The sequence below is a fragment of the Equus asinus genome, chromosome 6, assembly GCF_041296235.1.
Source record: "Equus asinus isolate D_3611 breed Donkey chromosome 6, EquAss-T2T_v2, whole genome shotgun sequence".
NCBI classification, from domain to species: Eukaryota; Metazoa; Chordata; class Mammalia; order Perissodactyla; family Equidae; genus Equus; species Equus asinus.
The window spans coordinates 53,748,575-53,775,713 of NC_091795.1; the positions used below are offsets into that span (position 1 = coordinate 53,748,575).

General features: G+C 35.3%; 1 protein-coding gene across 2 annotated transcripts in view; it reads left to right on the forward strand.

The window, feature by feature from the left end:
- The window catches only part of FANCL (FA complementation group L), a 73,520-nt gene that overhangs the window by 36,298 nt on the left and 10,083 nt on the right, over positions 1-27,139 (forward strand). For both annotated transcript variants that reach the window (XM_014839314.3, XM_014839311.3), the window contains one exon: positions 1,702-1,770. In XM_014839314.3, the coding sequence (XP_014694800.1) occupies positions 1,702-1,770 (69 nt within the window). The remainder of the gene's footprint in view (positions 1-1,701; positions 1,771-27,139) is intronic.

A 27,139-nucleotide genomic window follows, 5' to 3' on the forward strand; every position in this document is an offset into this window, starting at 1 on the left:
TCATATTATATTTATTATAACCTGCTTTTTTGTTTAACTATTTGTGGATCTCTTTCTATATCAGTACATATGTACCATTTACTATACTGAATCCTATTTGAGTGTAGAATCATATTCTCTTTTAACATACTGTGCTGTATATACTTAATGGCTTCCAAAGTCGTAGATCTTTTCTTTGCTTTATCTATTCTAAATACAGTACACCTTTCATTAACTTTCATACTCTTACCTGCCTTGATGATTTGCTTAAGTTAGAGAATTGATATTATTTATTGTCAGCATCAGTAGGAGATAAATAGCAGCAACTCAAAATGAACTAAATATTCCATTTTTGACCCATGGAGGTTTCAGATATGTATTATTATTTTAGAGAGAAAAGACGTTTTATGGCACTTTCAGTTGAGTTCCATAATTTTTACGTATAAAACAACCAGAGAAGTTAAATGACTTGTCCAAGATCCCACAAGTTAGTAAGCAGAGCTGGAAACCAGAGAAGCTAAGGTCTCTGCCTGTGTTTACTTTGAGGTAATCACGTGACTTGTAAAAATGGTGTACAAATTGTTTTTCCAGTGATTCTAGCAGTTATACTCTGAAGTACATTTTCTGCTCTTTTGAATTGTCTGAAATAGAGTTTCCTCCTTAATCTCAGCCTGACCTTTTACTTTCTTTTTTTCTCCAACTAAACATTAATTCTTTTCAAAGCATTAACTTGAAATGAACTGATGTTTGTTAAATGCTATAATGGTCATTTTTTTGTCCCCTTTTGCTTATTCAGCAAAGTAGTGAAAAATAAGAGGCTGAGACAAGTGAAAGTTTGAAGCATTTTAAACATTTGTCAAATGATAAAAAGGAGTTTTCTGGAAGCTAATTTTCTTTTAATAAATTTAGTTTTTTAATGGAAAGAAATGAGTATTTTTTAATTACATGTGACTTTCAGGAATCCAGAATTGAATTTGAAAGAAATCATGTAGTACAATTCTCTAATAACAAAATTGATTTTAAGAAAAACTACCTTTTGTCTTTGTTAACTTAGAAACCCGTCCTTATGTCCAAAAGTCCTTATGGCTATCATTTTTTTTATAAAACTGTTGAAGAATTAATTCTCTATTTATCAACCATGAAAAGATTTTTCTTGCCTGAAACTGTTTCTTTTCTTTTTCCTTAATAAGCCAGAAGGCATTTCATTGTGTTTTAAAAAATTTATCTTCTTGCTAAAAGTGGTTACTTTATTGTCGAAAATACTTTTTTAAATTGATAGTTATATGTCTTCATTTTTGTGCATTTCTTGATTCTTTGAACAGATACTGCCTCTTTAAACAGTGACTGAGTCTATGTGAGATTAAATTTTAGACTGAAAGGAAATTAAATATCAACCAGTTTGATCTCTCATTTTAAAGATAGAGAAACAGAGATCCAGTGGTGTTCACCCCTCAAATCACATTAGCAGCTGAACTGACGCTGACTTAATTCATTACTCAAAACTGATTGCTTTGGCATCCCAAAATCACCAAACTTTGTTTGTCCTGAGCATAACTTGACTGTTAATCAGCCCTTGGCATCTCTATAATAGTAGAAGCAAAACATTTATATATAATACATCTGCATTTATAATAATGCTTTTTCTAATCAGTTTTTCTAAAATACTTCATGTGAAATTGTCACACAGCGGCAAAAATGACCTAATTTTATGCTTTTCCATAGTACCCTGCAGAATCACCAGATTGTTTTGTGGATCTTCCTGTTTCATTTTCTGTTTCCTGGACACCACAGGTAAATTCTTAAATTTATTTTAAATAGCTAAAAAGGATATTCTTTTTATTCCCAAGTGGCCATTATAGGTTATGAAGTGATTTTTGTTTGTTTTTTTTTTAGTTTTCTTTAAGCTTTTATTTATAAACAGGACTTCTAGAGTATTTCTTTTATGTTGCTGGTAGTTAATGTCCATTTTCTCTCTCTCCACATACACACACAAACACAGACGTGCGCATACACCATTCAGCCTTTAGATCTTTATACTTCATTTTGGATAAACATGAAGAAGCTCTATGGACAGAAAATTTTCTTTAAAATTAAATCCTAAAGAACTCTTTATAAGTAAGTGGAAAATTGGGTGAAATTTTTCAGATTGCTAAAACATTTAACACTGATCACATAATATCAGAGAATCTTTTTCAGAAGGGAATGAGCTATGACTGAAAGTATAAACTCTGCCATTTCCACTGAGTTTTTCTTTTAAAGTGTTTGTCATTAGTTTATTCTTTTTTGTTTTTGAGGAAGACTGGCCTTGAGCTAACACCTGCTGCCAATCCTCCTCTTTTTGCTGAGGAAGACTGGCCCTGAGCATCTGTCCCCATCTTCCTCTACTTTATATGTGGGACGCCTACCACAGCATGGCTTGCCAAGTGGTGCCATGTCCGCACCTGGGATCCCAACTGGCGAACCCTGGGCCGCCGAAGCTGAACGTGCGAACTTAACCACTGTGCCACTGGGCCAGCCCCTTAGTTCATTGTTGAACTCAGACTATATTCTTTTTGTATGTGTTTTGGAATATTCATACTTTTGAGTAAAGAATATAGCAGATTTGTGGGCTGGCCCCCTGGCCTACTGGTTAAGTTCAGTGTACTCTGCTTTGGATGGTTAGCCTCTATTTAGGGAGTATTTGTCAACCATCACCACGAATTTTTTTTCTCTTTGCATAAGACAGAAATAGTCTCTCCATTTTGCTATCAACTGCCACAATTTAACTTGGTGAAAGAAGGACCATGACCATCATCATTAGATTGTTCTTTGAAGCTAACCACCATTCTGCCACTTTGTTAAAAATCACACAGACATAATGTTGATGATGGTACTATTGATAATCATACTACCTTATATCTATATAATAATGTTAGAGTTTACAATGCACTTCTAAATATATTATCTTGTTAGATATTGCCAATGTATTGAGAAATTAAATTGATAGGTGAAGGAAAAAAAGTCTGCTATATTATTCTTTATTTTTGCTGGGGAAGATTTGCCGTGAGCTAACATCTGTGCCAATCTTCCTCTATTATGTATGTGGATCACAACCATAGCGTGCTGCCAACGAGTGGTGTGTAGGTCTGTGTCTGGGATCCAAACCTGCAAAACCCAGGCCACTGAAGTGGAGCATGCAAACTTAACCACTACGCCACTGGGCCAGCCCTATATAAACTCTATCTTTATGTTTCATGTGAGATCATGAAATAAGATTGTACCTAGATTGTATTACTCTTTCCAGATGTGCTATCTCTAAATTACACTCTAATGTTTATCAAAATTCCAAGGTTAAAGAATATATTTTTGATGAGTTTCTTAATGTTTTTAATGTAGATAACCATACAAGTTTTTCCTAGACTTTAATCTGTGAAGAAGTTTGCTTTGCCACAAAAAGACTGTTTAGCACTTACCTTATTCTGCCATTTAGCAAAATTAGTTTGTGACTCCACTACACTGGAGAATCTTTGAAGGCAATTTCTTTTAAATTTTGTATACCTACTTAACACCAGCTCAGTTTCTTGCACATATAAGCATGGAATAAGTGTTTATGATATTAATTCAAATTCAAGTTTTAGATTTAATTGGGTCATACAAGAAGCTTTCTGTTTTGTACTAGTTACAAGAAAACAGAATTAGTTACTAGTAACTGGAATGTCATAAATTCTTTTTTTAAAAAAAAGAATATACTGAAATTCTTAGTTGAAGTGCAGATAGAAGTTTGGATACCTTTTTATCCACAACTCAAATTTGACAGATGTTAATGTTTTGCCACAGTTGCTTCAGTTATGCCTCCCTATTTATGTCTCTCTCAGGAATAAAATATTTCAGGAACAAGCAAGACTTTACTCCTCTTTTCCCTCTCTTCTTTCTTCCTTCTTTCCTCTACTCCCTTTCTAGAAATTGATGTTTATGCTATCCATGCATATTTTTTTGCTGCATTTGTTTACACCATATTCTGTAACATTTGCAGTCTGACTTTTGTACAACATTGTTTCTGAGATTCACCTATGGTCTATGCATGTCTAGTATATTTATTTTAAATGCTTTATATCATCCCATTATATCAATACACCAGATAATTTATCCGTTGCCTTGCTGATAGGGTTTTTCACAATTTCTTACTTAAACAGTGCTGCAGTGACCATCCTTACATGTTTCCTTGTACGCATGTGAGTCTTTTAGTGTGAGTTATGCCTAGAAGTGAAAATGCTGAATTGTAGGGAGTGCACCTCTTTGAGATTACTAATTGCCTTCCCAAATTGGTTGTATAAGTTCATACTGCTATCAAGCAATGCATAGTAATTCCTACTTTCCCAAATCCTTTCCAAGTCTTAGTCTGTGCTTAATTCTTATCAAGAATTGATAATCATTATTATTGTGTCTGTAATCTTTGCCTATTTAAAATTTTTCTTTCATTATATGCATTCCTTATATATTTTAGATATGAATTCTTGTTGATTATGTGGGATGTAAGTATCTTCTCCCTGGGGCATGTCTTTTAACTTTGTTTATGATATATTTTGTCAATCAGAAGTAACTTTCAATATGGTCACATTTATCAATTTCTTCCTTGTGATTTCTGCTTTTTGTGTCTTGAATGAGAAAATCTTCCGTATCTTGCTCTGAAAAGATGTTCTCCTATAGGTTGTTCTAAAAGTTATACTTTTAATTTAAGTATTTAAGTATGAGATAGGAATCTGTATTTACACTTGCCTATTTTATGTGTATGCACACACACACATATACATACTCATAGAATTTGGATGTGTCTTCATTTGTGGAGGTCTGGGGGTGATTTCAGTAATTCTCTTACATATGCCATTAAAATTTAGAAATTTTTCAAAATATATTGTTTACTTATTGTTTTAGAGTTTAGCTGTATATCATGAGCATTTTGGTGATGCTACTGGCGGTATGAATCCTTTGAGTCTTAGATGTGATAAGAGTTTGGCAATATTAGTTTGTGTTTTGAAACTAAGAAGCAGTGTCAGACTTCTTTGTTGTGCTTGATCGTTTTTCATTGACTTCTTGGGAACAATTCCGCTTGTGAAGTGATTATTTCTTTTTAAACAATTTTTAAACAGTTGTAATTCTTAAGCAAAATCAGTATTACTATTGTAGTCTAATAGCAAACTTACATTTAAAAGACTGTAAATAGGTTCCAGATAATTGGCTTTTTTAAAAACAAATTCCTTGTCTGCTTTTGTACATCTCCTCATTGGATTCAGTGTTTCTGGACTTTAAACTTGGAAGATCTTTATTTTCCTTTCTTTTTGTAAGATAATAGGCATGGCTTTGTGGCATCCATATTAAAAATGGGTAATTTTCCTTATGGTCCCTGTCTTCCTGCTGGGTTGATAATGTTTTGATGTATTTTTCTTTTGCTCTGATGAGAGGTCTGCTGCTGCTGCTCTGACATATTCATTTGGATGAATAATTATAACTTGCACAATGTCAAGCTGAAGATGGTAGGGTTTTGTGCGTCATGACAAGCCTAGTAGCCAGTGCAGGTGTCTCACAGCATGATCAGCAACAGCCAGTGTATTCTGGCTCAGAGGAGACATTTAGAGTAGTAAGAAATCAGCACCAAGGGCAAGGCTGCTGCTACTACTGCTGCCATGATATGTGCCAAAGAAACACAAAGTGCTTCTCAAAGACGAGGGGCTGTACACCTCTTTTCAGATAGTTACTTTGTTTGTTTACCCAGTACATTTTCTTTCATAGATTTTTGCTTAGAATGTAAGAGCATCTCATGATTTTTATCTTATTCTACCTCTCAACATCACAAACACTGCAAAATATATCTTTAACAGTCTGCTACCCTTTGGACTTTTACATACAGGTCATATATGTGAATATTCTAATGGGACCGTAGAGTGCCCTAATGTAAGATTTTAAGCACATCGATGTTAGTGATTCTATAAAAACGAGATTCATTTTCTCCAAATTGCTGACCAACCCAAAATGGACGTTGAAATTGCGATTCTACCTATAAATGTGCCATTAAGTGCAGGCTTGGTGAAGTATCCTTGCAATGGCAGTAGGAATTTTCAGATTTGGTACGATACGGTAAGCACTGGTCTTTATATTTTTTATCATGGAAGTCTCATATTCTTGGAATAATGCCATGAATGTAAGAAGAGCAAAACTAATGATAAAGCCTCTGGCTGGTAATCTGATGGTGAATGAAGAATTTGTAATTAAAGGAAACAGTCCTATTACATAGCAGGGAGCATGATCCATTAGTTAGAGCAGCAGACTAGCAGTTGGGTATCCTAGTTTCTGTTTACAGTTCAGCCGTTGACTTAATTGTATAATTTGAAATGAGTCACATGACTGCCCTTTGCCTCAGTTCGTATGTTTGTGGAAATAATAAACTTTTTCTCTTTCACAGAGATGTTAAGAAAAATAAATTTGGTTTAAAAAAAACAGAATGTCAGGGGAAAAAAAGCCCCTCAATGTCCACTCTAATGATCTCCTTTTTTGACCCACTGGATTATCTTCCAATTTTCTTTGTTATCTTTCTTAGAGAACTCATGGTACTGGATTTTTGTTCACTCTTAAGTTGCTTAGTAAATGCACTTTTGCCTTCTTGGAAATTTTACTGTTGCCACAGTGGTATGAATAAAAATACATAAAAGGGATCGAAACAAGGAAACTTGATCTATTAATGAGATTATGTGATATGGTAGAAAAAGTATCAGTGTGCCCTATTGGATTCAGTAACCTATTAACCACCTTTCCTTTTTCTTTTTCAATAACTTATTTATTTTAAAAATACCCTGCCTTGATTCTTAAAAAGAAAAAAGGAGAGAGAAAGTACAAATAAGCAAAATTAACAAGATACAAAATCATCTTTAATGCCTTCATTTAGAATTGGTACCTCACTGGATAATAGTTTTCAAACTAGGCTTGTCACTTAACAAAATATTTCATTTTTCAAAACATCGTTGATAGTGCTATGCATTTATTATTCCAGGTAATCCTTAGAATCATTTAGTTTTTAGTCGTAATTGGGTTTACATTTATCCATCAAATTAAGAATTGGTATGTTCACAATCTTAGAACTGGTTATCTCTACATTTATTTAGGTCCCTCAGTTAAGCAGAAGTGGTTTCTTAATCCACATGTAGCACGTTTTTGTAGAATTTATTCCTAAGTATTTTAAAATTTTTGTTGCTGTTGTGAATGTGGTCTTTATTATATTTTTATTATATCTTATTTTCTATATTATCATCAGAATATGGGCAAGCTATTCATTTTTTTTGAAGTTTTTACTTTCATTAAATTTATACATGAACATAGTTTAGAGAGTTAGGTTTACAAAGTGTTTTTTGTTGTTTGTTTTCTTTTTAGACAAAACAGTATTTGCTAGCCTCTGTCCCACATTTTTCTCCTTCTCCAGGGTCTGCCACTTTTCATTATTAGCTGATCCTTTTGGTGTTATGGTTTATATTATTACATGCTTTGTAGTTATACTTACCTTTTATTTTTTTATTTTAGGCATTATCTGTTAACTTCCCACTGTTATAATGAGGAGTTTGCTATTTCCTAAACCTGCCCCCACTGCACAGGCATGCATACTTCCTATCTTCATGTTCTCCCCAATAGTTATATTGTAATTTTGATTATATCAGTATTTCCGTGTTTACGTTATTATGAATATATGTGTATACTATGCAGATATAAGCCATGTAGTTAATTATGATTATTTTTCCTTTGTCACCCCGATTTTTGTTATTCCTAGAGTTAACAATTGTCCTACTTTTTCATTTCATTAGTTTTCTACATGCTTAAAACTTGTTCAACTCCCAATTTTCTATCAGTTGTCTAAATCTCCTCTTAATCATTTCCATTGGGTTTTCTATTAGTTTACTTTCTGGGAAATTTCATTAGCTTTACCTAACAACCTTCCTGTTGAGTTTTTCACTTCTACTATCATGTAAATTTCTAACAGTTAATTCATAGATATATCTTTTTTGTCCCCAGAGATATTAGTATTATATTTTTGTCTTTTCCCCCCTCTGAGTAGTTTCTATTTTCTTGAGTTGCTTTTTTCCTAGGCTTACAATCTTTGCGTATCTGCTCATGATGAAAAGTCAGGTATAAAAAGCTGTTTGGAAGCTCTGAGTATATGAGTAGGGCTTGTCAACTGTGAACTTCATTGTAGTAATCTGAGTAGGTCTCATAATGAGGAAGCCCAAATATCAGTATCCTTAGGTCTTTTTGAATGATTGATTGATTGGTCAGATTTCTTGGATAAGACTCTTCAAACTTTCTGCCTGGCAGTCGCTGAGCAAGCAGAAAACTCTCCTCTGGGATGTAAATGGACCAACGCTGGTGGACAGGAAGCCATAGCCTGGATTATTAAGCAGTTAATCCTATTGCATCCTCAACTGATATGACTGAACATGTTCAGCTGTAAAAGAGAGACTTACAGGGTAAACCTCCTTTATCACAGAGCAAGTAATGAGGGTGGATTTGGGGCTGAGAAGCCAAAAATGATATCCTAGCTATCACTTGGTACGTTCAGACTTTTAAATTTTGGCCATTCTTTGTTGTATGTAGCAGTCAATTTTTCTTTTTTAAGTTTTGTTATTTTTGCTGGTGTATACAAATAAATTTATTTTTTTAATGATTTTCTATCCAGTGGCCTTGTTAAACTCTCTTATCTAATAATTTATCAGTAGATTCATTTGGATTTTCTATGAACATAGCCATATCATTTGTAAATGACAGTTTTATTTTCTCTTTTCCCATCTTTACACCTTTCTTTTTTTGTCTTACTGTTCTCACTGGGATCTCCAATACTGTGTGAAATATAAATATTAAACCCAGGGATTCTTGTCTTGTTCCTGATCTCAAAGGAAAACTTTTAAGTTTTCATTGTTAGGTATATTTTTGCTTTATGTTTCCTGTACCGAAATCCTTTATCAATGATTAATGGAATTTATTTCTAGTTTGCTAAGAGTTTTGTTATGAATGAAAGTTGAGTTTTATTAAATGTATTTTCTCTATCAAGATAATCAAATGATTTTCCTCTTTTAATTCATTAATATGGTGAATTATATTGTTTGATTTCCTAATGTTATCCAATCTTGCATTCTTGAAATAAACCCAGTTAGGTCATATGCATTTTTGTATGTATCTATCAATAGATATACACCTCCCCAACATATATAATCTCCAATGTACATTATATGTGGCTGGATTCCATTTCTTAGTATTTTTAGGAGTTTTACATCTGTGCTCATAAGAGCAGTTGCTTTGCTTTTCTGCTTCCAAAATTTTTGTTGCCTTCCCAGTTCTGTTTTTGTGAGATTATGCCTTAAAGAAAAAAAAAAGCCACAACATAGTTTTAGTGAGTCTTGGGAAGGGAGTGAAATTGAATGTGTGTATTTAATCCACCTTCCTTACTTAGAAGCTTTTAACCTCTTTTTATATAATATTAAATGTGTAGTCTTTGCTTTGTTTATTTTAATTCTCCTGTATAAACTAGTTATGAAAATAGTTAAAAATCTTTTCGTTGCTTTCACCAGTGGGCTGCTAGTTAAAGGGAAGTATTGAAACTTCTAAATAGTATGCTAAATATGAATGGGATTCCACGTTTCCAACAGGCAGTCAAATGGCAAAAGAAATAAATCCTCTGCCTTATTTTCCTGGCCACTTGTGTAATTTGGAGGAGGTTAGGGTGGGAAGTTCAGAGTTCTTTGGACATTCATAGAACTTAGGTGAGATCTGTTAGAGAACTGACAAAGGTCAACTAGGGAAGTTATATTCTACTTTTAGTGTCTGATTAGATGAAATTGTATAGCTATCTTCTCTTAATAGTTAGTTACTTTGAAAAATTACAGAAACAAAAAAACAAGAAGCAGCATTTTTCAGTAGGAAACAATTTAAATACAACGAACATTTATTACCTTCTATATGTGGAGCACTGAGCTGGCTCCTGAGGATGCTAAGGTGAATTAGACAGTTCCAAAACCCTGGAATAGGCTTTCAGGAGTAACTTTCAGTCTGATAAGGAGAAAAGTATTTAAAAAGATAATTTAAGTAAAATGTGTTGAATGACGTGATGAGCCCTTTTGATAAAGTGGAGGAGAGGCACATAGTCTAACTTGACAAGGTCAAGCAAGTTTTCTGGATAAGATGTCACTTGAGCTCAGTGAGTCTTGAGGAATAAGCTAGCCTTGGGAGGAGAGATGATACTTCAGGAGAGAACTACATTAGCCAAAGAACAGAGGCATGACGTTGTAGGAGATAATGCATGAATTACACGTTGTTTGGTACTCTAAGGTCAGTGTTAGAGATAAAACTGTTTTTGCTAGAGTTAGGTGGGTCTGCAATACCAAAATGCTGATGATCTTGGACCTTATCCTGGAAGTGATGGAGTTATAAGGGAGAAGTGTGACATGGTCAGAATCTTGTTTTATAATAGCATTTCTCAAAGTGGTTTTTTGTTTTGTTTTTGACTATTAATAGGGTTTAAGTGAAGAAGGGACTTTATGATCTAATAAATTTATGAAATTCTAGGTTTATTTTATTTCTTGACTTAGGATTTCTCATATAATATATGCCAAGATATATTATAAATCTGCAGAATGACTTTTTTTTTTTCCCCTCCCTGGATTAGTTTTTGGCAAAACATATTTTTTTAGTGCTAGATAGGTCACTGTCAGTGTAAAGTAGAGTTCTAAGTAAGGATGGCAAGACTATGGTGAAGAATGAGAGACCGCTATGTACTATCCATGCAGGAAGTGATTAGGATCTGTTCTAGGTTAATGGTTGCAGAGAAAGAGGAAAGAGGATTATTTGAGAAAACGTCACAGGTTATATTGATAGAACTTGGTGATTGATTGGCATGAGATCTCTTGGATTTCTCCCAGTGCTTCTGGTGTGGGTGACTAGGTTAGATGGTGGTAGTACAACCAAGCAAGATAGAGAATGTAGGAAGAAGAGGAGGTTTAGAGGCAAGTTCAGTTTGGAATTTGATGAGTTTGAGATGCCTATGATATATCTAAGTAAATGTGTTTAGTGGGTAGTTGGATATATGACTTTGAATCTTAGACTGTTACTTGCCAGATTAAGGAAGAAGATATTATATCAGTATAATATCAGTTTATTTCTAAAATCATCAAAGTTAGTTTAAGCTTTGCAGAAGATTTGAGATCTGTACATTATGAGCACATGAGTTACTTTTATGGAATGGTAAGATTCTTCCTTGAATTTAAAGACTCAGATTAGTTTTATGGAACAGGTTTTTTTTTGAGGGGGGAGGGTGAGGAGAATTGGCCCTGAGCTAATATCCAATGCCAATCCTCCTCTTTTGGCAGGATTGTTGCTGAGCTAACATCTATGCCAGTCTTCCTCTATTTTGTATGTGGGATGTCGCCACAGCATGGTTTGACGAGCAGTGTGTAGGTCTGCGCCTGGGATCCGAACCTGTGAAGCCCGGGCTGCTGAAGCAGGGCATGTGTACTAAACCACTATGCCACCAGGCTGGCCCCTGGATCAGGTTTTTTTATTAGATGTCTTCACTACCACCTTAAGGCACATTGAGTGATTTACCTGCTGAGTTAATAAATCTGACTTTGTTGTAGACCTTTATGGTAGCCTTCATAGTTAACTCTCCTGGACCATTGTAATATAGTAAAAAAGAACACGGAGTCTAAAAGTCTGAGTCAGATCCTGGCTTTTTACTTACCAGTGCCTGACCTTGGGTAAATCATTTAACTTTACCTATAAAAAGAAGGAAATAATACTAATGTCATAGATTGCATGTGAGAGTAAATTGAGATATTGTGTATAAATGTCCTTTTGAATTATAAAGTACTATACAAATGTACAAAGTTATATAGAGAGTTAATAAAATTTGTGAATTGGTAAGCTCTTCAAATAGCAAGACTTAATATGGACAAAGAAATTCTTTTCTCCAAATACATTTATATATGTTTGTGTATATAAACACACTCACATCTATAAATAACAACAAATAGTTATCTCTCTATATATGTTGAACTATGTATACTTTAAAGATAATATGACATTTATATGCAATAATCAGGAAGTTTTCTGAAGTTGGAAAATAGAATAGGGATGATTAATGAAAAGTGATTAATGTGAACCTCACCAGGCTGTGTAGTTGTGGTAGATGACTAAATAGACGTTGTACCACAGGTAACATAGACAGGAGGTGTTGAGAGAAATATTGTTTGGTTTTACAGTTTTACTGGTTAATGTATTGTTACTACTTGGACTAATACTTAATATTATAGTTTGGAGTAAATCAGGAAAATATTCTTACATAGCAAGTGTCCCAAGTAAAAGAAAATATTTAAATACCAGTCTCCAAATGGCTTCTTAATGTTGTGATTTATATTTTAAAATACTTTTGGATAAAAAGATTATTTTTCTGATATCAGTGAAGGAACTTTACTTCAACACAAGTATAATTGATGAACATTCTCTGCCTCACGTTTTGTTCCTGACAGGGAATCTATCTGATAAATTGATACACTATGTCTATTTGTACTCTTTTTTGCGATCCAAGGGCTAGTTTGAAATATGTGGAGGTATTGGTGTACCTGTACATGTGCGTGTGTGTATGTTTTAAGCTATCCTTTTCGAAAAATAGATGCCCAGATTGAGAATAAAGATCCAGTAGATTAAAGACAAATGATAATTCAGATATAATAAGAAATGTTAATTCAAATATGATCCGTTAGTATCACTGAGAGATATATACTTACTTTCCCCCTCTATTTGTGCTAAAATGGAAGTTGATTATTAGAATTTAAACCAATTTAGCAGATGGATATAATGAAGCAAACTGGAATTTTGGAGTTGGTAGATAGCAGAGGTGATGAGAGAGTTTTTTTGTTTGTTTCTTTAGTGATGTCAGGTAGTTCCTGGCTCTGGCTGTGAGGGTAACATTGGCAGCCAAGCAGCACACTGGTATTCTCTCTGTTAGTCTTGACCTTATCTGAAGTAAAGATTTTCGTGACCATTTATTTCCTTATTTTGTTGTTTTTAGTGTGAGTGATGAAAAATTAGATATAGCCAACCTTTTTTGTTAAGGGAACTAGCACTCTTTTTTCAGTATGACCTAACTGGAACAGAAAGCTAGACTAATTTGTTTTTTACTAATTGGCTTATTTTTTTTTAAACTATGTACACCTTTGTATGTATTTTAATACAAAGTAAAGGAAGTTAAAAACAACATAGCATATTATGATAGCATAATATCAAACCAAACATTAATGGTCTTAAGCAGCAATGTACAGAAATGATTTTTCTCAGAGTTAACATCTGAGAGATAAAGAGATGCTAGATAAACAACCACAGGAGTTTTGTTCATCAGTCAGGGGTCAGGCTGCCAAGGCATCCAAGTCCTATCCTGGCATTCTTAGCATCTCTCTTTTTCTTTTTTTAACTTTTTTTTTTATTGTGGTCTAAATAGTTTATAACATTGTGAAATTTCAGTTGTTCATTAATATTTGTCAGACACCATATAAATGTGCCCCTGCACCCCTTGTGCCCACCCTCCCCTTCCTTCCCCTGGTAATCACTAAATTGTTCTCTTTGTCCATAAGTTTGTTTATATTCCACATATGAGTGAAATCATATGGTGTTTGTCTTTCTCTCTCTGGCAAGGTCTGTCCATGTGGTTGCGAATGGGACAATTATGTCTTTTCTTTTGGCTGAGTAGCATTCCATTGTGTGTATATATGTATATGTGTATATATATATATATATATATATATATATGTATACACACCTCATCTTCTTTATTTAATCTTCCATTGTTGGGCATTTGGGTTGCTTCCACGTCTTGGCTAGTGTGAATAATGCTGCAATGAACATAGGGTTACATAGGCCTCTTTGTATTGTTGATTTCACGTTCTTTGGATAAATACCCAGTAGTGGGATAGCTGGGTCATATGGTAATTCTATTTTAAGTTTTTTGAGGAATCTCCATAGTGTTTTCCAGAATGGCTGCACCAGTTTGCATTCCCACCAGCACTGGATGAGGATTCCCTTTTCTGCACAACCTCTCCAACATTTATTATTTTTTGTCTTGGTGATTATAGCCGTTCTATTGGGCATAAGGTGATGTCTAAGTGTAGTTTTGATTTGCGTCTCCCTGATGATTAGTAATGTTGAGCATCTTTTCATGTACCTGTTGGCCATCTGTATATATTCTTTGGAAAAATGTTCATATCCTCTGCCCACCTTTTGATTGGGTTGTTTATTTTTTTGTAGTTCAGTTGTGTGAGCTCTTTGTATATTATGGCAATGAACCCCTTATTGGATATATGATTTGCAAATATTTTCTCCCAGTTCGTGGGTTGTTTTTTCATTTTGATCTTGGTTTTCTTTGCCTTGCAGAAGCTCTTTAGTCTGGTGAAGTCCCACTTGTTTAGTTTTTCTTTTGTGTCCCTTGTCTGAGTGGACATCGTATTTGTAAAGATCCTTTTAAGGCTGATGCCAAAGAGTGTACTGCCTATATTTTCTTCCAGAAGTTTTATGGCTTCTGGTTTTACCTTCAAGTCTTGATCCATTTTGAGTCTATTCTTGTATATGGAGAAAGATAATGATCTAGTTTCATTCTTTTGCATGTGGCTGTCCCATTTTCCCAGCATCATTTATTGAAGAGGCTTTCCTTTCTCCATTGTCTCTTCTTGGCTCCTTTGTCAAAGATTAGTTGTCCATATAAGTGTGGTTTTATTTCTGGGCTTTCAATTCTTTTCCATTGATCTGTGTGCCTGTTCTTGTACCAGTACCATGCTGTTTTGACTACTATAGTTTTGTAATATGTTTTGCAGTCAGGGATTGTGATGCCGCCAGCTTTTTTCTTGTTTCTCAGGATTGCTTTGGCTATTTGGGATCTTTCATTGCCCCATAGGAATTTTAAGACTCTTTTTTCTATTTCTGTGAAGAATGTTTTTGGGATTCTGATTGGGATTGCATTGAATCTGCAGATTGCTTTAGGTAGTATGGCCATTTTAACTATGTTTATTCTTCAATCCATGTACATGGACTATCTTTCCATTTCTTTATATCATTATCGATTTCTTTCAGTAATGTCTTATAGTTTTTCTTGTATAGGTCTTTCACCTCCGTGGCTAAGTTTATTCCTAGATATTTTATTATTTTTGTTGCAATTGTAAATGGGGTTGTATTTTTGAGTTCTTGTTCTGTTAGGATTTTCAACATATCATTCCACTCTCTCCTAGCCTGTAAGGTTTCTGCTGAGAAATCCACTGAAAGCCTGATAGGGGTTCCTTTGTAAGTTATTTTCTTCTGCCTTGCTGCCTTTAGTATATTTTCTTTGTCCCTTTCCTTTGCCAGCTTCGCTACTATATGCCTTGGAGTGGGTCTTTTTACATTGACAAAGTTATGGAATCTGGACACTTCTTTCACGTGGATTTCAAGCTCCTTCCACAGCTTTGGGAAGTTCTCAGCTGTCATTTTTTTTTGAATAAGCTTTCTGCTCCATTCTCCTTCTGTTCCCCCTCTTGAATACCTGTAATCCTTATGTTGCATTTCCTGATTGAGTTAGATATTACTCTGAGAGCTTCTTCATTTCTTTTTAGTCTTAGTTCTCTCTTCTCCTCCCTCTGATGCATTTCTATAGTACTGTCCTCTAACTCACTGATTCTCTCCTCCATATTGTCAGCTCTGTTGTTTGGGGAATCCAGATTTTTCTTTATTTCATCCATTGTGGTTTTCATCTCCAACAATTCTGATTGGTTCTTCTTTATGGTTTCAATCTCCTTTGTTAAGAGGCTCCTGAATTTTTTAATTTGTCTTTCTGTGTTTTCTTGTAACTTGTTGAATTTATGTTAGCTGTTTTGAATTATTTGTTGTTTAGTTTATGAATTTTTGTTCCTTCAGGATGAGTTTCTGGGTACTTGTCGCTTTCGTTCTTATCTAGAGCTTTAATATGTCTACTTATGCTGCCTGATGGGGTAGATTTTTGCTTCGTCGTGGTGTTCTTATCTGTTCACAGCTACCATGTACCGCCACGGGATGGGGATCAGGTGCTGTGTATTCTGAGCCCAGCATAAGCAGGGGCTCTCCAGCTCCAGCTGCTTACTGCTTTTCTCTGAGTGACTGATCAATGGCTGATCTAGAGCACTGGGCAGGGGGAGGACTACTCTCTTCCCCAGTGCTTCCCCCAGCACCTGCTTGTCTCTTTATATGGAGCTCTTGGCGATTGCAGGACTGTGCACCTTCCCTTTCTCTGCTGCTGCTGCCACACTCTCTGCGCTGTGCTTGGATCGATTCTGGGGCTGGAGTACTGGGTGGGGGCTGGAGCACCTCTCTTGACTGCACACTTTCCTGTCTGCAGCTGCCACACTCTCAGCACCATGCTCCAGATGATTCTGAGGCTGGATTACCAGGCGGGGGCCAGGGCGGGTCTCTTGGCTGTGCTCTTTCCCCTCCGCAGCTGCCACACTCTGCACCAAGCTCCAGATGGCTCTGGGACTGTGCACTTTTCCCACTGCCGCCACCTTACTCCTTGTGAACCTGGGGCTGGAGTGCCTGTGCCCTTTCCCCGCTGCCAACACCATGCTCACCACACCGTGCTCCAGATGATTCTGGGGCTGGAGTACTGGGTGGGGACGATGCACCCTTCTCACCTCTGCCCTTCGCACCATCAGCACCCTTCTCATCTGTGCCCTTCCTGCTGCCACAGCCTGTCTCTCTCCATGGAGCTCCTGCAGATCAGCTTCCCTTTCCTCTGGAGGATCCAGCCTCACCGCTTCCTTCAGGTGGATGGCTGTGTGGGTCTCCCAAACGTCTTTTATGATGTGTATGTATCGTCTTTGGTGTGTGAATGTCCTTTGGTTGTATCTTAGAGGGGAGAGTCCAAGGGAAGAGCTCAGTCCACCATGATGGTGACATCACTCTCCTCTTTTTTTTTTAAATGTGGTTAAATACACATCATGTAAAATTTACAAGCTTAACCCTTTTTAAAGTTACAGTTCAGCAGTATTAAATAAATCCATAATGTTGTGTTGCCATCACCGCCACCCATCCCCAGAATTCTTTTCATCTTGTAAAACTGAAACTCTGTACCCATTAGACAGTAACTCCTCCTTCCCCCTTTCTACCAGCCCCTAGCAACCACCATTCTACTTAGTGTCTTTATGATTTTGACTATCCTAAGTGCCTTGTGTAAGTGGAATTACATAGTATTTGTCTTTTTTGGCTGACTTAGTTTGTTTAGCATAATATCCTCAAGATTCATACATGTTGTAGCATATGTCAGAATTTTCTTCTGAAAGCCTGAAAATATTCCATTGCATGTATAGACCACATTTTATTTATCCATCCATCCATTTAGGGACACTTGAGTTGCTTCCATGTTTTAGCTATTGTGAATATTGCTGCCGTGAACACGGGTGTATAAATATCTCTTTAAGTCCCCACCTTCAGTTCCTTTGGGTATATACTGCAAAGTGGAATTACTGAATCACATGGCAATTCTATTTTTAAGTTTTTGAAGAACTGCCATACTTTTTTCCACAGCAGCTGTACCATTTTACCTTCCCACCAACAGTGCACAAGAGTTCCAGTTTCTCCACATCCTTGCCAACACTTGTTATTTTCTGTTTTTTTTTTTTTTTTGATAGTAGCCATTCTAATGAGTGTGAGGTGGTAATCTCATTGTGGTTTTGATTTGTGTTTCCCTAAGTGATGTTGAGCATCTTTTCATATACTTGTTGGCTATTTGTATGTCTTCTTTGGAGAATTATCCGTTCAGTTCCTTTTCCCATTTTTGAATCAGGTTGTTTTTTGTTGTTGTTGTATGTTAGGTGTTCTCATCATATTCCGGTATTAATTCTTTATCAGACACATGATTTGCAAATATTTTCTCTTATTCTTTGGGTTGCCTTTTTACTCTGTTGATACTGTCTTTTGATGCACAAAATTTTTAAATTTTCATGAAGATCAATTTATCTCTTTTTTCTATTGTTGTCACATCCAAGAAATCATTGCCAAATCCAGTGTTGTGATAGCCTTACTGAGGATCCCCTGTATGTGATGAGTCACTTCTCACTGCTTTCAAGATTCTTTCTTCATCTTTGGCTTTTGAAAATTTGATTATAGTGTGTCGCAGGGTGGGTCTCTGAATTCATCTTACTTAGAGTTCCTTGATCTTCTTGGATGTTTATATTCATGTCTTTTATCGGATTTGGGAATTTTTCAGCCATTATTTCTTCAGATACTCACTCTGCCATTTTTTCTCTCTCTTCTTCTATGGAACTCCTACAATGTATATGTTAGTCTATTTGATGGTGTCCCACAGGTCCCTTAGACTCTGTTCACTTTTCTTCAGTCTCTTTTCTGGCTGTTCCTCAGACTCAATAATGTCCATTGTCCTATCTTCAAGTTTGCAAATTCTTTTTTTTGTCTGTAAAATATGCTTTTCGATTCCTTTAGTGAATTTTTCATGTCAGTTATTGTACTCTTCATCTCCAGAATTTCTTTTTGGCTTATTTTTAGGTTTTCTCTCTCTTAATTAGTATTTGCTTTGTTCATCCATTGTCTTCTTGACTTTCTGCACATCTTCCTTTAATTTTTTAATCATTCTTAAGACAGTTTTAAATTAAATTCTCTTTCTAGTCTATCCACTATCATTTTTTTTAGGGACAATTTTCTGTCAATTTATTTTTTCTTTGATTCTCGGCCACACTTCCTGTTTCTTTTTATGCCTTGTGGTTCTTTTTTGTTGAAAACTGGACATTTTAATCTAATAATGTGGTAACTCAAGAAATAGAATTCTCTCTTCTCCCCGGAGAGGAAAGATCAACATCTCCCCTGTTTTTTGCATATTTTTCTGTTTTTCGTTTTGATTGTTGTAGGCTGTCTCTGTGCCAAATATCAGCCTGAGGTGTAAGTTTAAGGTGTTCTCTGGTCTTTTCTGAGCCTGCACTTTTCCCTGGGCATGTGCAGAACTTACAGATTTCCCTTGTATATTCAGTTGCTTATGAATGTTCTGTGTCTAATGTCTGGCTCCCAAAATGGGGAAAAAGAGAAAAATGAAGTGGGGGAATTAAAGACCACTGGCCCCTTAAATACCCTGGAAGTCACTTCAGCAGGATGGGGGAGGGGCTTGTAACAATAAAGAGAGGTGCAACAATAAAGAGAGGTGCAGCAATAATGGCAGCTGCCTCTTTGTCTGCCCCTCTGAGATCAGAAGCAGCAATCAGCCATCAGCACAGATTCCTGATATTTTGAAGACCGGGTTCTTTGTGCCCACCCTTGCTCCTCCAAGCTGTGTTGCAGATTGCTCCTAGAATGTGTGCAGGGATGCCTGACATGGTGCTGGGGCCTGAGTGTTCGGTAGCCCCTGCCAAGCTAAGAGCTGAAATTGGTGAAGTTGCAAGCCTTCCCTAGACTCCAGAGTTCCAAAATAGTTACATCAGGCCAATTCTGTCAGTGCAATTGTTCCCTAGGTGGGAAGAGAGTTTCCTTGTTCTTTCTACTCAGCCATTTACCCAGAAAGCTCTCCTACTTGGCTCTATTTTGATTTCTTTTTTAGTAGTCTACAGTATAGGATAGCTAAAGGCCAGATTGAAAGTAAGTGCCTATTTATTTTCAGCATACATTTGACAGATGTTTTTCTTTTGTTTTAAAGAAAAATCTGTTATTTATTTTAACAAGAGTTGCTACAATCATTCTGTAATGGCTACACATTAAGTGAATATGTTTCATTTGAGTTGTGAGTAGATACCCTCTTCACATGACTTAAAAATAGTAAGAAATCTTTTAAATCATCAGTGGTCAGTTATAGTCAAAATAAATTTAAGAGGTGATGTATTCTTTATGGATTGCTTGACAGAGAATAGCATTTGATTAAATAGATTTAGTTATAGAGGTACCTCTAGAAAGAGTTGAGAACATCAATGAAGCTTGCAAGTAAGATCAAATGAACTGAATATTTAAGAGATTTATCATCTCTTTAAAGATATCTGATTGGAAATATTGCAATTAATATTAAAATTAAATTTCTTAAAAAGTTTAATCTCTTGATAAATTTCCTTATTCTATTGAAGCCTTTTGAATCCCTTAGAGATAAAGACAAAAATGATTATTACAGGATTTATCTGCAAGTATTATAGGAAAGTGTAAAAAAATCAGAATGGAAAGCAACTGTTGCAAGTACCAGAAAATTATGCTATTAATTTAAGTGTCATCAGAGCACAAAAGATCACATTCTGGGACTGTGAGAAAATTATTGAAATAATTTAAATACTGGAATAATAGTACTTAAGATGAAGATATTATACTCTAAGATCTGGTTAAGTGACTGACATTATTATATCACTTCAGGTATTATAAAAGTAACAAAATGCTTTTAAAGATAATAAGCGTTACATTTTGAGATTGGCAGTGTTCACACTTTTCTGCTTAAGTGCTTTCCTAGTTTAACATAATTTAATAACAGTTATGGGGGAATAGCTAACATCTTAGTTCCCATATATATCTTTTCTCCTTTCTTTTCAAATATATACATATTTTGTATATCTATATATACATATAAAAGTGATAAAATTTCATTCTCTAAGTGGTGTGGCTATGGATAGTTACTCTTCTGCCTTTGTCCTTACTGTTAGAAATATTGCTATTTTTTTTTTTTTAAAGATTTTATTTTTTTCCTTTTTTCCTCCCCAAAGCCCCAGTACATAGTTGTATATTCTTCGTTGTGGGTCCTTCTAGTTGTGGCATGCGGGACGCCACCTCAGCGTGGTCTGACGAGCAGTGCCATGTCCGCGCCCAGGACTCGAACCAACGAAACACTGGGCCGCTTGCAGCGGAGCGCGCAAACTTAACCACTCGGCCACGGGGCCAGCTCCAGAAATATTGCTATTTTGTAATTTTTTAAGCTTCTATTTGTTGAAAAATTCACTGCAAAGAAAGTGCTATTATATAGATCCATTACTGTCCAGAAATCAGAATGTGTTCTTTTAACAGCTTTATTGAGGTATAATTAATGTCCAATGAACTGAATATATTTAAAGTGTAAAATTCAGTGAGTTTGGACAAATGTTTATACTCATGAAATCACCCGCACAATCAAAATAATAAACATTTCCATTAACACCCAAGTTTCCTCCTTCCCCTTTCTCATCTCTCCCTTCTGTCCCGCTTGTTCCTCCCCTTCGTCCCCAGGCAAATACTGATCTGTTTTCTAGAATTTTATAAAATTGTGCGCACTTTTCTATGTCAGGTCTCTCTCCTCAGCGTAAGTAGCTTCATCTGTGTCGTGGCATGTAATATTAGTGCATTCTTTTTATGCTGAGTGGTACTCCATTGTATGGACGCACTACATACTGTCCATTTACTGTTGATGGACATAGGGGTTATTTTGAAGATTTGGCTAGTACAAATAAAGCTGCTGTGAACATTATGAGGATGTTATTATATGAGCATACACTGTCATTTCTTTGGCAAATACCCAGGGATCATGTAGGAGGTGTCTGTTTATCTTTTTACGAAATTGCCCAACAGTTTTCCAAAGTGGTTGTGCCATCTTACATTCCCAAGAGTAATGTTTGAGAGTTCCTATTTCTCTATATCCTTGCTGACATTTGGTGTGGTCAGTTTTTTTATTTTAGCTCTTCTAATAGGTGTGTAGTTGTAGCTCATTGCAATTTTAATTTGCATTTCCTTTATGACCAATGATGTTGAGCATATTTTCATGTGCTTATTTGTCATCCATATATCTTCTTTGGTGAAGTGTTTGCAAACTTTTTTGCCTAAAAACCGAAGTAAATGGAGAGAGATACCATATTCATGGGTTGGAAGACTCAATATTGTTAAGATGTCACTTACGTTCAAATTGATCTATAGATTCAGTGCAATCCCAATCAAAATCCCAACAGATTTTTTTCCTTTTGAAATTGACAAAATGATTCTACATTCATATGGAAATGCAAAGGACCTAGAAGTAAAAAAAAAAAAAAAATAAACCACACACACAACAACTCTGAAAAAGAAGAACAAAGTTGGAGGACTAATACCACCTGATTTCAAGACTTAGAAATTTACCTTTATCAAGACAATGTGGTATTGTCGTAAAGTTAGACAAATAGATCACTGGAATAGGGAATTTAGAAATATGCCAATACATATACATACAGCTGTTTTTAACTAGGATTCAAAGACAACTAATTCAGTAGAGAGAGTCTTTTCAATAAATGGAGCTGAAACAATTTGCTGTATGCAAAATAGATGAACTTTGATCCATATACAAAAATTAACTCAAAATGGCTCATAAAATTAACATAAAACCTAAAACAGTAAGACTTCTGGAAGAAACATAAGGGAAAAGCATTTACAATTTTGGGATAAACAAAGATTTCTTAATACAACACCAAAAGCAAGATTTATATAAGAATATTGATAAATTGGACTTAGTCAAAATTAAACATTTCTGCTCTTGAAAGATACTGTTAAGAGAATGAAAAGACAAGCCACAGACTAAGAGAAAATCTTTGCAATTTATATACCTGATAATGGACTTGTATTTAGAATATATAAAGAGCTCTCCAAGTATAATAATAAAATAAAAAACCAAAATGGGCAGAATTTTTTATAGAGACATATATTCTGGGCACTTCAAAGATATCCCTTTTATCACCATTAAAGCTGAATATAAATTGATTTCATGAGGAAAAATTTTTCAAAATATATTTATTTAAGTCTTAGAGAATTGACCACACGTCACTTCCCTTTTTGGCAAATGGCTCTGAGTCAGATAATTCTTGCTCCCTACTTCACTTCCTTTGCATTTACTTTTTCCTCAGCCATATTGCTTCAGGCAGCTTCATGGTGGTGTATCTTGACAAAACACCTCACCTCAGCGTCTACCACTGCTGCTGTTTCTTTGCCCCAGGGCTTTCTAGTGCTAGGACCAAGGATGCTTATAAGAGCCGCTAGGCATATGTATGTATGCTAATCTGGAATGTGAGAGAATTAATAATCCGCTTTAGGACTACTGGACCAGTCAGGAATGGAAGCCAGTGAATAAATGCTCCTGGATTCTGTTTCTTGGGTGGCAATTCTGAGGAGCTTTCTCTACAGCTTCTCACAGCGCCACCATTGACCACAGTGACTGGCTTGAAAGCACACTCTCATTTTGACTTCTCTCCCATTTCACTCTTCCTTGTCCCCACACCCAGTTCCTAAGATGACTTCTAGTAACCTGTCTGTACACCAGACTTGTCTCAGGCTTTGCTTTCTGGGGAGATCCAGAGCTCAAATTATCATTGCATATGCCATTTGTTGTCCTAGCGGCAGATAAAGATGGTGTAGGACAAGAGTCATACTTTTGGCCCAGAAATTTACCTTCTTAAAAAATAGTCCTGGTGTTTGCTTTTTGTCTGTTGGATTTGTTTGTCAAGATTGAACAAAACCTATGCAACTACATATGGCCTTCTAAGCAATATATCTTGACAGACCTTCTTTATAATCAATTTATAAATCAAAGACTGCACTAGTCTTCTCTCAGATGATTTTCTGGCCCCTAGAAAATGGTAATCTACACAGTTGCTATCAGCTTCCTTTGACTCGTCACCACCATTCAAAAAATTTTATGCAACTTCTATATAACAATGGACCATAGGCACTAATTTCCTTAGCTTGTACTTGTGCCTAGTTTATTTGTAGAATGTAAAAAAAATGCTTCTCAATATTTCAGTGATCTGTACTAACATGTTTTGAAGAGAGTTTAAACTTAAGCATACAAACAATTCATCAGTGTATAATGATACTGTGGAAACCAGATCACTGATTTTTTTCACTAAAGGTACATCCTCAGCCATGGAGCTAATAAGACCATCTTCATCTGCCTCCCTACTTACTGGCTCTGCTTCATAAGAAAATGTGACACCTTTTAAGCTTTTTAGAATAATGATATAACCTAGTTTTCTGATGGCTTATTTTATTTATTAAAAATGGACAAGAATAACCAACCTGACCTTCCCCTGCTCGTATATTGGGGTACTTGATTCACGCACAACTCCCAGCATAAAAATTGGCAAGCATTGCCAAAATAGACTGTGCTTCAACATTATAAAACTAGTCAGGAAATAGAACAAGCCTTTTAGGTTTTTTGTAAGGTCATGATACTGTGATCTTTGACCAGACAACTTTCTAATGATTCATGATCTCAAGGTTTAAATGCCAGATTTGTCATACTGAACAGACTGTTCTGAAATCTTTTCAGTTATGTTTGTTCAGAAATTTTTAGTGAGTCAGTGGAGGGCTCCCACATACAGATCTTTTTGCTGAGAAGCCCTTATACAAAACAGTCCAGGTATTCTGATTTCAGTGCAGAGAATTTCATTAAGTGCCTTAGGTGAACCTAATATTAGATTGATCTCTTAATAGCTTTATGCCTGCTCTTTTCAAATCATGTAGAGATGTCTATTTTTTTTCCTCGAGATTAATACATTCTTTTTATTCTTCTGACCTTTGCTTTTCACACAGGAAGATTGGACTCCATATCAGGGAATATCTTTCCTGTTAAACTTAGCCCTTATGCTCCCTGTGCATGTGATGTTGTAGAGGTACTTTTCCAATTTCTGGTGTTTAGTCTCTGCCTTTTTTTCCTGTTATAGCCCTACCCGATATAAAACTAGACAGACAGATAGATAGACAGACAGACAGACAGATAATCTGTTGTAGTTGGTATGCCTTCAATATGGGCTCTTGCAGCAAATCTTTGGAGTAGATAGAGTAGAATGTAGAATGTACTCTTCTCACCTTGTTCTATATTTCCTAACTTTCTCAGGATTTCTTTCTTTTTTTTCCTTACTTTTTAAGGACAGAAGGCTGTTTAGCATCCTGTCCTCTCTCACCACAGCAAGGCTTAGGTGAGAGGCTTCTACGTCATTATCTTGGTTTCTGGGATACTTTTCTTCTCTGTAAGACAGTTTATTGCTGGACACTAACTAAGTCTCTTGTGTGTTTATCTTGTTTTTTTTCCTCTAGATGTTTTTCAGTCTTGTATTTTTGTTCCTCTGTTTTATTTCTGTTATTCATGGTATTGTGTGTATGTGCAGTAAAGGATGGCATTTTCCTTCAATTAGTAAATCAACCAGTTAACCAGTTGCAGTGTTTAATTTTTGGATCTTCACCACATTTAAGCTATATTATTACTATGCTATCCCTGCTAGGAATTTGTGGTTCCAGAACTATTCCAAAAACTCAAACGTTTTGGAAGACTGAAATTTTTCCCCATGTTTTAGAAAATAATCATAGTTACTTCTCCTTTTAATACATGAGGGCATAAAATGTAATGCAGTTATTTTGATTCTGATATGGAGGTTCTTTTGATTAAAGAGAAAATGATTATTGTATGTCGAATCATATAAATTATATTTAATGGATATATATTTATATATAATTTGATAATATCTGTTTATAAACGAGAATTGGAAATAAATGGGAATACATTATAGTAATTGGCACCTTGAAATATAGGTACTTTTAAATGGACAGGATTATCTACTTTATGGATTTTCAAACAGTTATCTTTAGAATTCTTGAGTTTTAGAGCTGAAAGTCACTTTAGAAGTTATCTACTGCACATCCACATTTATGGATACAATGTTAAGGCTTCTGAGGTTGAGTGTGTCTTGGTTAAGATCAAATACTTTGTTACCATCAAGATTAGAGCTGTGACCTCCTGGCAAACTGGGCGCTTTTATCTCTAGATCAGTATCTCAGTGTAGTTCTGACATGTGGTTGAAATGTTACTTTTGTTGAATTAAGTTTAGTATATTTTTCACTGTACTGTGTACATCATGAAATGAAAGGATAGCTAACAGGTCATTTATTTCTATTTCTGCATATGCTTTTTTATAATTATACAAATAATACATGTTATTTTAGGAAATATGGAAAAGTACAAAGAAGAAAATAAAAATTGTCATAAAAAGGGTTGTTCTTTTAAAACCACACAAACTAGGATCAGTGAAGCATTGGAGCAAAGTCATCGGAGCCAAATCAGAACAAAACCACTCTTGATTATTCTGGAATGGGTTAAGGAAAGGATCATGGTCTCATAGGACCTACAAAATGCTCACCTCTTTAGTGAGGTTCTGTAATAAAGCAGAAACTAAGAATGGGGATGCTGTAAAGAGAAGGCAAACCATGGGACTGAGCTACCTCACTTATTGAAGGAAAAGCTACTCTGGTGAAAGCAAACCGCCAGCTAATATACCTCATTTTTCTCACCATCTCCTAACTCTGAGGCTTTGGCTTATCTTTCTGTCTTACCCTGAAGTTTTGCAATTAGAGATATAATATCTCAACTTATGAGACTGAGTATTTTTTATTTGATCATGTGTATTTTTTTCTTTGGGGAGTTATCTCTTTATCCCCCATTTTTTTATTCATATCTATTTTTTAATTGATTTTTCAATAACCCTTTTATATTAAGGGTATCAATCCTTTGTCTAATATGGTACAGATATTTTTTGATTTTCTGTTTCCTTTAATGGGCTGTGAACTTCTCTAGGTCAAGGACTATATGTCTTATAATCATGGCTATCAATTTTTAAACATATACCATATGCTAAGTACTTACCATGCAAAAAATTGAAATTCGACCTCTACCCTACATAGTACACAAAAATCAACTCAAAATGGACTCCAGTCTTATGTTTAAGTCTTTAAACTATAAAACTCCTAGAAGAAAACATGGGTGAAAGCTTCTTGACATATATGACACTAAAAGCATAGCAAGAAAGCAAAAATAGACAAGTGGGACTACGTCAAACTAAAAAATTTTTGAACAAAAAAAGAAACAGTTGACAGAATGAAAAGGCAACCTATGGAATGGGAGAAAACATGCCAATCATCTCTGTGGTATTGAGTTAATATCCAAAATACATAAGGAACTCCTTCAATTCAATAGTAAAAAAATCAAATAACCTGATTAAGAAATGGACAAGTATATAAAAAGATGCTCAACATCATTATCAGGGAAATGCAAATCAGAACTAAATGAGATGTCATCTTACATCTGTTGGGATAGCTATTATCGAAAAGACATGAAATAGCAAGTCTTGGTGAGGATGTGGAGAAATTAGAA